We start from the raw sequence: 14,556 nt of genomic DNA on the forward strand, positions 1-14,556 counted from the left end.
TCAGGAAATGGATACATCCACATAGTTTATACCAGGGGTGTCAAACTCATTTTTGCAGCGGGCCACATTGTAGTTATGGTTTCCCTTGGAGGGCCGTGATGAATTTTGGGAAACCGTATAAATGTTTAATCCCCTCCACATAATACATACACAGCACAAAACAAATTGATGAATAACTAGTTTTAAAATCAGAAATCAAGAATAATGGCTGTTATTGTGGATTACATATGACAACTTTAAATTTTGGTTCAGACTTTAGCAAGCATCATGGAACTTGACATGCTTGATTTGTCAAGCAGGCCAGTTTTGGCCCCCAGGCCTTGACTTTGACACCTGTGGTCTCTCCTATCATATAAAAGTCTAACAATACAATTATTTCCCATAAACATCATTCATCAGATACTCTCCCTCCGCCAACAGCCTCTTGCATGCACACCTTAATAATTGCAAATCTGCCTTCCTTTGAAGTCCTCTCTTGAGGACTGTCATCAATGTGGGTGTGTCCTTTGAATGGGCTGAAAGACATCTAGCTTGTCAAGGTCATTTATTCAGCAACAAGTTTGTATGCGCTGAGAGTGTCACCATGGCAACATGTCCTGCCATTAGACGGCTTCACAGACACGTCTCCGCCAGCGGCTCACTCATTCAAAGCTCATTCAAAGATGCGTCTTAGTCAGTCCTGCTGAGGTAGTATTTTCTTTTGCTCTTTTTTTCTGCAAATGGACATGATGAGTTAGAAAGCAGGACGTCTCGGTCCTGTTTACTCAGTACAATATTGAGTGAGCTACAGAACTATCCTTAAAGCTTCCACACCACAGCACGTTATCGTGCGGTTACTTGATGGGCCTGCACGTGTATCTGTCCGTATGCCTCAAGAACAATATGGAACAACAACGAGAACAATAAGTTGAACAACGCTAACACAAAAAGAATGTACATGGCAAAAGAAGCAGCATGTTTGCAAGGCAACTTGCGGGGATAGTTACTTTTCTCTGCATGATCATCACCGACATTTGTTACATTTCATCAAGGATACGGGTGAGTGGCATTTCTTGCAAAACAGTGACTGAGCAATGACTACAGGTTCAGTGATGTTGGAATCCTAATATATAAAAATATATATTTGGATTATTGAGTTCCCTGTCTGCATTACTGTATTTTATTGAAATTTCATGTCTTTCAAAAATGATAAAAACTCACCAAATTATCATTTACAAGAGCTGGATCTTCACAGATTATAATTACTTAATTTATTTAAATGTATAATGAATGTAAATCAGTTTAGAGGTATTGCATGGAGAGGGAAAAAACAGCTGTAGGTTGGATATCTTAAAAATGCTCCCAAAGAATTGAATAAAACACGAAGCAGGTGCATGTCAATGTGCCAGTCCAGGTACTGTCACCAAATACCGCATGATTCTTCCTCACAGTGTATTTCCATGCACCAACTGCTACCTTACTTTCCAAAAATACACCTGAGACTAATGCTGTTTAATGAAGATTCAGCTCACTGGATACACCGTGTGTCTGAATGACATCAAAGAGAATTTAAAGTTTGTTGTTGCAAGGTTTTTCCATACTGACACAAAATCGGTCCAAAACACAATATTTATATTTATAGTGTGTTTTTAATTAGCCCCAAAATTGTCTAAATCAGGGTCGCCCACACTTTTTGGACCGAAGATCTACTATTCGATCAACTAACCTCCCGGGATCTATTATTACCGGCACGCGCGCGCGCGCACGCACGCACACACGCACGCCATGATGAGAAACAGCCTGAAACTGAGGCATGCGATGCACTTTTGCAGCCTGTTAACTATCGTAGCTCACACGTAACATTATCAAGTGCTTCCCTGGGCCATCCTCGATTCCTATTCTTTGCCTGTGCCCTTGGTGAATTGTACACGAAGCAAACTCTGAATGAGAATAATGACGATAAAAGATAGACCACAACAGCTCTGATCACAAGCTGCAATTGCAGACTGCTGAGCGCGAACAACTTCCGGTGACGTAATCACGCGCCATCGTAAAATCAAGATTTACCTGCTTTATTTTATTTTTAAAACATTTTTTGTGAAAATGAGACTGATAGGATGATTAGGGTGCAGCGTACATTAACACAAAAAAAGATATTACTAACATGTACAAAGACACACAACTGGTTGTTTTGTTTTTTTTCTCCTCGACACTCCTTGGATCTACTTGGGACCTGTCTTAGATCGACCTAATGGGCACCCCTGGTCTAAATCATGCAGACATTTATACATCCATTTGGTTTCGACAGTGACTGTCCTCATTTCGGTCCCCCATGAGTGATGTTGAGAGTATGGGCAGGAAGACATGTACACCCAGTAATGGCTGGTTCCCAGCCCAGTGCCCCCCCCCCCCCCAAAGAAAATGTGCGTGTGTGTTTGTATATATATATCTATCTATATATATATATACATATATATATATATATTAACGCCATAACCAGGTGGCTGGCATAGTCTACCGAAACATCTGTGCGGAGTATGGACTGGAAACCCCAAGGTCAAACCCTCAAGCTTCCTGGCCTCTGGTAGAGGACCCGAGATGAATGAGGGACGAACACCACCCGAGTGGTGAGACGAGGATTTTTTTTTTATATATACTGTATATATATTTATCTATATATATCTCTTAAAAAAAATTCCTCGTCTCACCCCCCCTCGGGTGGTGTCCGTCCCTCATTCAGCTCGGGTCCTCTACCAGAGGCCAGGAAGCTTGAGGGTTCTGCGCAGTGTCCTTGCTGTTCCCAACACTGCACATTTCTGGACTGAGATGTCCGATGTTGTTCCCGGGATCTGTTGCAACCACTCATCTAGTTTGGGGGTCACTGCCCCGAGTGCTCCGACCACCACAGGCACCACTGTCACCTTTACCTTCCAGGCTCTCTCCAGCTCCTCTCTGAGCCCTTGGTATTTCTGGAGTTTCTCGTATTCCTTCTTTCTGATGTTTCCATCACTTGGGACCGCTACATCCACTACAACAGCTTTCCTCTGCCCTTTATCTATGATCACGATATCTGGTTGGTTCGCCATTACCATCTTGTCAGTCTGGATTTGGAAGTCCCACAGGATCTTCGCTCTGTCATTCTCCACCACCTTCGGAGGTGTTTCCCATTTTGACTTTGGGGTTTCCAGTCCATACTCCGCACGGATGTTTCGGTAGACTATGCCAGCCACCTGGTTATGGCGTTCCATGTAGGCTTTCCCTGCCAGCATCTTACACCCTGCAGTTATGTGTTGGATCGTCTCAGGTGCCTCTTTGCACAACCTACACCTTGGGTCTTGTCTGGTGTGGTATATCTGGGCCTCAATGGCTCTGGTGCTCAGGGCCTGCTCCTGAGCAGCTAGGATGAGCGCCTCTGTGCTGTCCTTCAGGCCAGCCCTCTCTAGCCACTGATAGGACTTCTTGAGATCGGCCACTTCAGTTATGGTCCGGTGGTACATCCCGTGTAGGGGCTTGTCCTCCCATGATGGCCCCTCTCCCAGCGCCTCATCCTCTGTTCCCCATTGTCTGAGACATTCTCTGAGTACGTCATCCGTTGGAGCCTTCTCCTTGATGTATTCATGGAGCTTGGATGTTTCATCCTGGACAGTGGCTCTCACACTCACTAGTCCCCGGCCTCCTTGCTTTCGGCTTGCGTACAGTCTCAGGGTGCTGGATTTGGGATGGAACCCTCCGTGCATGGTTAGGAGCTTTCGGGTCTTAACGTCCGTGGTCTGAATCTCTTCTTTTGGCCACCTTATTATTCCTGCAGGGTATCTGATCACTGGCAGGGCATAGCTGTTTATTGCCCGGGTCTTATTCTTGCCATTGAGCTGGCTTCTTAGGACTTGCCTCACTCGCTGGAGGTATTTGGCCGTAGCCGCTTTCCTTGTTGCCAGTTCGAGGTTGCCATTGGCTTGTGGTATACCGAGGTACTTGTAGCTGTCCTCAATGTCTGCTATTGTTCCTTCAGTGCGGACTACCTTTCCTCTCTTCGTCACCATCCGACTACATTTCTCAAGCCCGATGATATACATATATATATCTATATCTCTATCTATATATATCTATCTATCTCTCTCTCTCTCTATATATATATAGATAGATAGATAGATAGATAGATAGATAGATAGATAGATAGATAGATAGATAGATAGATAGATAGATAGATAGATAGATACATATAACTGCAGGGTGTAAGATGCTGGCAGGGAAAGGAAAGCCTACATGGAACGCCATAACAAGGTGGCTGGCATAGTCTACCGAAACATCTGTGCGGAGTATGGACTGGAAACCCCAAGGTCAAAATGGGAAACACCTCCCAAGGTGGTGGAAAATGACAGAGCGAAGATCCTGTGGGACTTCCAGATCCAGACTGACAAGATGGTAGTGGCGAACCAACCAGATATCGTGATCATAGATAAAGGGCAGAGGAAAGCCGTTGTAGTGGATGTAGCGGTCCCAAGTGATGGAAACATCAGAAAGAAGGAACACGAGAAACTCCAGAAATACCAAGGGCTCAGAGAGGAGCTGGAGAGAGCCTGGAAGGTAAAGGTGACAGTCGTGCCTGTGGTGGTCGGAGCATTCGGGGCAGTGACCCCCAAACTAGATGAGTGGTTGCAACAGATCCCGGGAACAATATCGGACATCTCAGTCTAGAAATGTGCAGTGCTGGGAACAGCAAGGATACTACGCAGAGCCCTCAAGCTTCCTGGCCTCTGGTAGAGGACCCGAGCTGAATGGGGGACGGACACCACCCGAGGGGTGAGACGAGGATTGAAAAAAAAAAATAATAAAAATCCTCATAAAAAAAAAAAAAAAAAAAAAATCCTCATCTCACCCTTCGGGTGGTGTCCGTCCCTTATTCAGCTCGGGTCCTCTACCAGAGGCCCGGACATATATCTATATATATATATATATATATATATCCAGTATATATATATATATATACAGTGTATATATATATATATAAATTCCTCGTATATATATATATATATATATATACACGAGATATATATACAGTATATATATCCATATACGACTTCAATTGTTCATCCGATGAATGTGTATGGTTGTCTGTTGACACAATATGTGGCCTACAATTGGCTGGCGACCAGTCCAGGGTGTAATACCCCTCTCGCCCAAAGTCAGCTTGGATAGGCTCCAGTATAACAGAGACTCTAGCCAGTGCTTTGAGTCGAAATGAATGAATGCCAGTACTCCCCTTATCCCTGTAAAAATGCCTCATTTGTTCGTTTGAAACCAGCAGTGTAGTCTTTCTTGTTCTGTGTAATTATTAAAAGTGAATCAGAAGCTGCTCATCGTCACCACTTCATCGCCAGCCTGGGTTCTCCTTTGGCCATTTTCGGGCCACACCAACATTGGGTTTAACTGTATTCAACCAATGACGGTATAAAGAACTTGTTTCAAAGTTTCTCTTTGCTGTCATATGTTTACATTCGTCACTACTTATTGTTCTTGCCACACGCTGGCCTTGCAAGACTGCCTCGCGAAGGACAGCCGTAGATCACAAAATCACAAAGCACGAGCGTGAAATATGTCAAGGGTACGGTGGGTTCATGTGAAGTATGCTGTAAAAAGTCCCGACACGCGAAGGCACAAGTGTCAATCTCAAGACCCCCGGGCCATATCTGGCCCGCTACATCATTTTATGTGGCCCCTGAGAGCATATCAAAAATGTCAACTTCTATGATGCGCTGTACCAAAGTTTAATGTAATAAATAACAGCGATATTGTATGCATTTTATTTGTACCAAACCCCTCATTACAGTAACTTAACTTAATAGTTGAATAAACCATTATTCTTGACTTCTCTATATGGTTTCACAGTCATACCAGCCCTCCAAGGGCAACAGTAAATACAATGTGGCCCAGGACAAAAATGAGTTTGACACCCCTACGCTAAGGACTAAAACTGAGAAGTGTTAGTACTCTATACTGGTGCGTAAAGCACTGACTCTACCAAGAACAAACTGTATTGAAAATGGATGGACAGAAAAATTGGTGATTTTAACCCTTTCATACTCCCTGTAACCTGCTAACATGATATGCTGTCAACTGCAGTAACCGCTGTCCCTGAAAGGGTGAATTGGGCCAATGTTCAAAGCTGCACACACGAACATTTGCTGACTAACAACCAGATGTATTCACTCGTCACATGAGACATTGGCACTGAAATGTTGCTTCGCAGTTTCTGTTTATTTTATTTTACCTTCCCACTTTGTGTCCTTCCCTCCCAGAAGATAACTTCATTTAATGTGCTTCTTTTATCACTTTCCCATTTCCTTATGTCTACTGTAACACCATATGACGATTTCTTTGAGTACAAAACTAATTTGCTCTTTTCTAATTAGTATGGAATGAAACAGATTCACTTATCATTTCACCACGTGTACATGAACATCACACAAACACACACTGAGAGTAATTCATACAGACATAAGCACACACGATGGCTCAGTCTCGAGAGAAAAGGGCGGAAATGGGGAAAGAGGGCAGATAAAAAGAGCGTAAATGAGAAACAAGATAGGATGAAGAGTATTTCTGTGCCATCTTCACCCAAACTTTCTTCTGCCGTGGGTTTGCTCCCCTTCGAAAAAAAATAGATCTGAGAATGTTTCTGTGGTTGTGATTATTCATTCAAAAGGAGAAAAACTAGATTTTAGGAGGACCATTCAGACTGGAATGACTCAGCCGTGGGAGGTGCATCATTGATGATGTTTAATGGACCGAATGAGGACTTAAACATTAAAAAATGATAGGCAGTAGCACACTTATATACCAGTTCGCACCAGGGTTCTAAATTAACTTTTTTTAACACCAGCCAATCAGGATTTTCAAAGCCTTTTTTTTTTCTTTTTTACTTGAGCTAACATAGCTTTTTTACCTATCTCGACTTGTCTTATCCTGGTTGCACTCCAGAAAGTAGTGAGAAATAGAGGCATTCACGCTGGCAATGGCTGTCTTAAACGACATTATCTAGTACTGGGCATAGTATTCATTGGAAATGAACAAGTCACTGCTCGAGGTACAAATGGCAAACACATACAAAACAGCGTGGAAGAGGGTTGCAAATCGTTTGAATATCTTTCCGGTTCCAATTCCAGTTCCAAACAAATCTCAATTTTGATTCTTTTGAGGGGTCTAAATTATGTCCATTCATTTTTAGCATCTCACAGCAGAGACCAAAACAACATTTGACATGGACTGAGTCATTTGGCCTGCACTATACAACAGTCTTTACCTTTTACACTGAGTGGCATGGCAGGAGAACAAGAAGATTGTTTTAATTTCTCACTTTGTTGTTTTCAACCAATCGGTCATCATTCGATAGGCCATGCTAAACTCTTGAAAAATAATTTTTTGCTTTACCGACCTAGCTGTTTTTTTTCAACTGTACAATATATCCATCCATCCATTTTCCGAACCGCTTGATCCTCACTAGGGTTGCGGGGGGTGCTGGAGCCTATCCCAGCTGTCTTCGGGCAGTAGGCGGGGACACCCTGAATCAGTTGCCAGCCAATCGCAGGGCACACAGAGACGAACAACCATTCACGCCCACACTCACACCTAGGGACAATTTAGAGCGTCCAATTAGCCTGCCATGCATGTTTTTGGAATGTGGGAGGAAACCGGAGCACCCGGAGAAAACCCACGCAGGCCTGGGGAGAACATGCAAACTCCACACAGGGAGGCCAGAGCTGGAATTGAACCCGGTACCTCTGCACTGTGAAGCCGACATGCTAACCACTGGACTACCGGGCCGCCCTGTACAATATATATATAAAACAAAATATATTGGAGTTCTCCAAATGTATCCCTATTAACATTTCACTTTTTGAATAACTTTACTATGAAGTTCTCAGTGGGTTATTTTAAATCAGGATTAATATCAAATTGATCAACTTGAATTTATAAGATCTTACTTAATTACCAGTACTTTCCCGAGAGAGCTGCAGTTTTGACACCTTAATGAAAATAAGAGTGTAAATGAGTACTACACTGAGCTCCAACTGATTGGCTGTGTAGGCAGACAAGTTCAAATTATAAGAAGGAACAGTGTGTGTTTACAATGTGCATGTTATGGACACACACACTTGTTTGATCGAGAAAATACGGTACATATGCTAATGTTCGCTGATTATTGGCATTTGAGTGGACCCACTGCTTCGTTGTTGGAAGTGTCAATGTGGCCAACAGACTCATTTTATTTTCTAACTCACCCAAATATGACACAGTTGAGCATGCTCTCGGCTTTGGCATTGAGCGGGAGGGGCCACCAAGACCGTCAGACATGGCAGTCTGTTAACTTTTACATGTCATGCAACATCCTTGGACAATGTAACCTTTTTGTAAGTGCTACACTTAGGCGACATTTAGTGATTTAGTTTAAATATGTTAAAAGACACTTGTGATCAGTGTGTGGTACCCCTGCGCGTTGGTTTCTATTTATAAGAGTCCAACCCAAATTATACTGTATCTGACAGATACAACTGTCTCATGAATCACCGGCCAAACTGACTGGTAAGTTTTAATCATCACCTGCCAAAATAAATTTTAACTTGTATTTGTAATAATTTAGAACCCTGGTTAGCCAGAAGACTCGTGCTCAAATATCCATTGGAAGACATCTTTGTGAGGAGTTTGCATGTTTTCCCAGTACTTGTTTCTCTGGGTACATCTTTTCAGAAGCACAGTCAGAATCAGAATCATCTTTCATGGCCAAATATGTATTTGGCCAATAAACCCTATAGATGTGCCATTAAGGCTAACTCCAAACTGTAAATTGTCCAAAAGTGTGATTGTGAGTGTGAAAGTTTGTTAGTTGACTGACTGAAGAGACCAATCTAGGGCATACCTCCAATGTTGTGGAATGTGTTTTTCAAGTCAGGTTTTCGAGGGCTTCTATCGCATCTACCAATAAAAGGCATTATCTGCGCTTGGCAGAGGTCACCCAACTGAGGACATTGGTGGTGTGAGTACCCTCTTGAAATAGTTTAGTGTGTTTTTTCATTATTGTTTTGAATTTTTCTTTTTCTGGCAGCCAAATAACCTTTTGGTAATCTTTAACATATTCACAAACTCAGCAAAGTTTGCCCTTGTATTTTGGTTAAAATGTATGTATTGCAAGGGTCTCGAAATTGATCATTTCCAGTGTAAGTCTAACAAAACGGTAAATCAAAGTACTGTGTGTAATTAGCAATTGTGTCAGAGTGAATAAGTATCAAAATAATATAAAAAACCATATTCCACTGATTGGTCAAATGTTTGCTTGTGTTGGCGAAGGAAGTAAATGCCCGTTCACTTCAAGATTTATCAGGATTATTTCAAGATCACAAATGTCGCCAGATGTACGCCAAGAGGTTTCTCTTGTCATGAGGAAATTTTGAATTTTGATGTTCAAAATTCCCTTTCCACAAGAAAAGTACAGGCGAATGTTTGCGACCTTTAACAAACCCTGACAAGAATGCAACGTTTGCTACCTTCGCTCACAGTCACAAACGTTCGACCCTCAGTGGGAAATGTGCTTAACATTTTGTGAGTCGCAGTGTTTGTCACATTTTAGCGAAGGGCGTGCGCATCAGTAAATGTTGCCGGTCTATCATTGACCAGCAGCCGGGTTACCGTCACTATCAGCTCTATTTTATTTTTTTTTCTTCGGCCTGTCTGATTTGTCATTTTCTCCATATTCTCCTTCTTCTTACATTAGCTGCTATCTTGTCTTAGCTGTGTGTTTAATGCACAGCATGTTTGCATGTTTGCACTGAGGAGGATTGAGAGGAAAAAAAATTCATCTATGCTGCATGTCATACATAAAGCATATTTGACAATACACTATAGATGACCTTGACCTTGACCTTCAGTTGATCACATGTCAGTTGACAAGGATAATTTCATGCCCCAATGAAAAGGTGCCAGCTTAGTGGGTAGTGCCTGGGTCTGTGCCTTTATTTTTTTTACTTTATTTATTTTTAACTATGTTTATCATTTCTTGCAGCCAGTCGGGAGCTGTAAACAAGCCATTTTGTTTCACCTGTGTATTGAAGAATTAAACAATTTCAATGTAGTGACGAATCTGCAGACAAGAAACACAAATTTACTGGGCTGACCTTGCCCTATTGATCAGTGGGGACAGCATGGTTCAGCGATAAAGTGGCCGTCTTCTAACCCAGAGGTCGGGGATTCGATCCCCAGCCATTTCTACTGTGTTGAAGTGTACTTGAGCAAGATACTGAAGCCCCAGTCGCTCCTGATGCTGCATCATCAGTAAGTGAATGAGGTAACAGACGTGAAGCACTTTGAGGAGCCGAGGTAGAAAAGCACTATACAAGAGAGTGACAGCCCATTTATCATTTAATCTGGAAGCCAGTTGAACCGGGACGATCAGAAAAAGGAGCAGGCTTGGAGAATGGGATCCAAGATTTCATTAGCAGGCAAAACAAACAGGTAGGTCACTAGATTGACTGTGACATTTTATATTTTCATGTTCTATCGGCAGATGTGGAGCCCCTCCTCCAATCGAAGCTTGGTGTATTCACTCCCATGTACAAACACAGCGAGACACGCTGTGTGTTTCCGTTAGTCGTCAGCAAAACGGGAGTCCGTCAGTGATGGAGTGAAAAGGTCCATCAGTACTGTCCCGATTAGTGGCGCTTCCGGTGACAGTCGAAAACCCGTTTCCAGCAGTGCTAAGTCCGTCAGTTTTTAGAATTGTCATAGGCCAACAAAACAGGCGTCTGTCAACTTCCGTCAGTTCTGCCAAAATGTCCACCACTGATTTTAGCATTCGTTATGCTTCTGTATGTGTAGATACAAGCCTAGTGCAAAGAAGAGGGTTGCTGAGTTGTATTCGGAAATTTTGAATACTTTACTATTACCTAGTGTGACGTGGTGTGAAGACACAGAACCCTTGTTCTCTTCTACATAGCCATGCCCATGACACAGAGATCTCAAATGCTTGAAATTGTCAGTTATATTGATCAAACTCTCTCTGATTTGTTTGTCCTTGTGGCAGTTGTGAGTGTTTTAAAGCCAGTAAAGAGCTTGGCTTATATTCAGAATCATGACTGGAATATTTATTTTCTGTGTGGCGTCTGTATTTGTCGCATATCTAAAATATATATTGCAAGGGCTGGCGGTAGGCTCATTATAAAAACAATTAATTTAGTTTACAACACACAGTGGTGTAAATTACATTCTTCAAATATGGATTTTTTTCTCCCAGTTTTGTTTTTCTGAGTACATTTGGGATTTCATGAGCTACAAAAATAAAAACAAAGATTCACCTCTGCACAGGTTGTCACCGTCCGGTTCATACCCGGCCTTACAGCTGCAGCTGCCAATGGGTACCATCCACTCTCCATCGCCGTTACAGTAAAGCTTTATGGGCACATCCATTTCCTCTGCATTGGGGATACAACTTCCTCTGGCAATGACAAGTGATGTGGATTCTGCTCCAGTAAGTGTCTGGAAAGATGCATATAAATAATTCACCTCAAATCCGGTCCACAAAACTATGCTATCAAAGAAAAGAGCAACTGGGTACATTCCGTACCTCTGGGAAGTAAGCAAAGTTCTGAACTATGCTGGGACATTTTTTGAAGAAAACTCTGACGGCAAGGAGGGACATACAGGCTCCCAGATCCTGGAAAGCCAAATGAAAGCCTTTTCCTTTGGAGAGTGGGCCAAAACTTCGAACTTCTGTGTTCACCTTCATCAACCTCCCACCAAAATCGACTTGGGAAAAACTCTCATCTGCGGCAATGGTGTCCACCTATTGGATAAGACAGAGTAGGTGAACCAGCAAAAGCATAAAGTACCGTGCGGGTCTGTGCACTTGCAGTGTTGTTTGAATTAACTTTTAAACAAAAGTCGGACAAATATTAAGAAATTGCAACACAAACAATCGAAAACAGCTATCCGCAAAAACTTTGTAGAGGTGTTGTCCTAGGTTATTTGATTATTTGTTGGAAGCAATAGCTTCTTAACAACTGACCTGTCCAATACAGGCTACTTGATAGAGGCAAAATACAGGAAATAGAATGATTGTAGAGGCACGGGGTCCGTCAGCATTCCATTTATTGAGATATTGGAACAGCTGGTGAGGTGAACAGCTTCCTGTTGATACCAACGCTAGTGTCACCCCTTTGTTACTGAATACCCACATTTTATGTAATATTGGACACTGGGGTGATGTAGCAGCACACAATGTATATTGAGGTAACATTCTACCAAGATTTATGGGTTCAGCGCTGCTATTTTGAATAATATGATACCTTGATTTACAAGTTCTTTTTATTTCATGACCAAGTTTCCGACTCAAATTCGGTTGGTCGGTGAAGGCCCTCGTTATCGAGGAATGCGGCCCCCAGGACAAGGCGACGGCTCCTGGTGCTTGTGTCTCCGATGACTGTGGAGGCCCAGTCTTTCCCGGAAGCCCCGCCCGCAGGATTGACAGAAGTGGGTTGGGGGGCCGGGCGGTTGCCGGGCCCTCTCCTTCCTCCGCGCTCGCCGGTCCTCCTCCGCAGCGACGCGTCGAGTCTCGAGGATCCGGACCCCGCCCCGCACAGCCCCACGCCAGGCCGCCCGATCCGCGGCCAGGTCAGCCCACTGTGCCGGGGGAATCCGGCACCGCTCAAGATGACGGTCTTTGAATCGTCTTTTCGGGCCACCGCGGGGACGGGTGCCCTCCAGCAACTCCGTGTAGAGGAGCTGCTTTGGGAGACGGTCGTCGCTCATCCGCTGCACGTGGCCGGCCCACCGCAGTTGGGCCAGGGTGATCATGGCCTCGATGCTCGTGAGGCCAGCCCGGGTGAGGATCTCATTATTGGTCACTCTCTCCTCCCAGGAAACGTTGAGGAGAGATCGGAGTCGTCCTTGGTGGAACCTCTCGAGCCTCTTGATGCTGCTCCGGTAGAGGGTCCAACATTCGGCGCCATAGAGAAGGGTCGGGAGGACGACAGACTTGTACACCATGATCTTCGTGTTGGTGGAAATGGCGTGATTGCTGAAGACCCGACGACCGAGGCGTCCAAAGGCTGTGTGGGCTGCCTGGATACGGTAAGTGAGGTCCTCCGTGAGTCAGCGTCCTCCTGGATAATGCTGCCCAGGTAAGGGAACGCCGAGACCTGCTCGATGGGTTCGTCGTCGATGGTGATTTGGGGTGGACGATGGTTCAGGTGGAGGGTCTTTGTCTTTTTGGTGTCCGCGATGAGCTGGAGGCCCCCGGAGGAGTTGGAGACCGCAGCATTGTCATCAGCGTACTGGAGTTCGCTGACGGTCGTGACCATGGCCCCCCGCCTGCTCCTCAAACGGCTGAGGTTGAAGAGCGACCCTTCAGTTTGGTAGCGTAGAGTGATTCCGTGCTCCTGGACAGGGGTGACGTGGTGGATGAGCGCGGCGATGTAGAGGCAGAACAACGTCGGCGCCACCGTGCAGCCCTGTTTGACTCTGGTCCGAACCGGGACTGCGGGAGTCATTTCGCCCTGAGTCAGGACGCAACCCTTCATGCCGTCGTGAAACATCCGGATGAGGGATATGTATTTGGGGGTGGGGGGCAGCTTTGACGTTCCAGCACTTTCCAGAGTGCTGCTCGGGGCACAGAATCAAATGGTTTGGCCAGATCATAAAAGATGGCGTGGAACTCCCTCCGCTGCTCCCGGCACTTCTCCAGGAGCTGTCTGGCGCAGAACACCATGTCCGCGGTTCCCCTTCCTGGACGGAAGCCCGCCTGGGACTCCGGAAGAACCCGCTCAGCGAGACAGGTGAGTCGGTCGTCCAGTATACGACAGATGAGTTTTCCAGCAGTTGACAGCAGGGAAATTCCACGATAGTTTCCACAGTCGAGTTTGTCGCCCTTCTTGAATTACGTGACGATGATGGAGTCCTTCAGTTCCCCAGGCACCGTCTCCTTGGCCCAGCATTGAAGGATGAAGGTGTGGAGGCGGGTGAGGAGATGTGCACCCCCAGCTTGTAAAAGTTCTACGGGGATGTCGTCGACTCCAGCAGCTTTGTTCTTCATCCTCCTCAGGGCTCCGGAGATCTCCCGGAGAGTCGGCAGCTCCGTCATCCAGTGTTGCACGGGGAGCTGGGGGGCAGGATCGAGGAAGCCGTCTATTGCGCATGTCGGACGGTTCAGGAGCTCCATGAAATGCTCCTTCCATCGCTGGTGAGTATCCTCCTTTTCCTGCAGGATTGTGCCGTCCTTTGCCTTCACAGCCATTGGAGCACTGTGAGCCGGACCGATGATCTTCCTCGTTGCTTCGAAGAAGGATCTGGTATCATGACGGTCAGCGAAACTCTGCATTTGGTGGGCAAAGTTAACCCACCATTGATTTTGGATCCTCTGGATCTCTCTATGTGCTCCACTCTTGGCCGCCCGGTAGGCTTCTTCAAGTCTCTTGGAGGAAACACAGTTCTGCCATGCAATGCGAGCCTCTCTCTTTCTTGAAAAAAGTGGCTCAATTTCTTCCAGGTTTTCGGCAAACCAATCGGGATTTCTCCTCTTCTGGACACCGAGGA

At 44.9% G+C, this 14,556-nt stretch overlaps 1 protein-coding gene across 1 annotated transcript in view; it reads right to left on the reverse strand.

The window, feature by feature from the left end:
* Positions 1 to 14,556, reverse strand: part of LOC147201971 (ephrin type-B receptor 1-like) — a 130,650-nt gene that overhangs the window by 82,977 nt on the left and 33,117 nt on the right. Inside the window, exons 4-5 of the mRNA XM_086114763.1 lie at positions 11,591 to 11,809; positions 11,322 to 11,502 (exon numbers count right to left, since the gene is read on the reverse strand). Coding sequence (XP_085970889.1) covers positions 11,322 to 11,502; positions 11,591 to 11,809 — 400 coding nt within the window. The remainder of the gene's footprint in view (positions 1 to 11,321; positions 11,503 to 11,590; positions 11,810 to 14,556) is intronic.

The sequence above is a fragment of the Hippocampus guttulatus genome, chromosome 7 (assembly GCF_054856545.1).
Source record: "Hippocampus guttulatus isolate MCC_2025c chromosome 7, RoL_Hgut_1.0, whole genome shotgun sequence".
NCBI lineage: Eukaryota > Metazoa > Chordata > Actinopteri > Syngnathiformes > Syngnathidae > Hippocampus > Hippocampus guttulatus.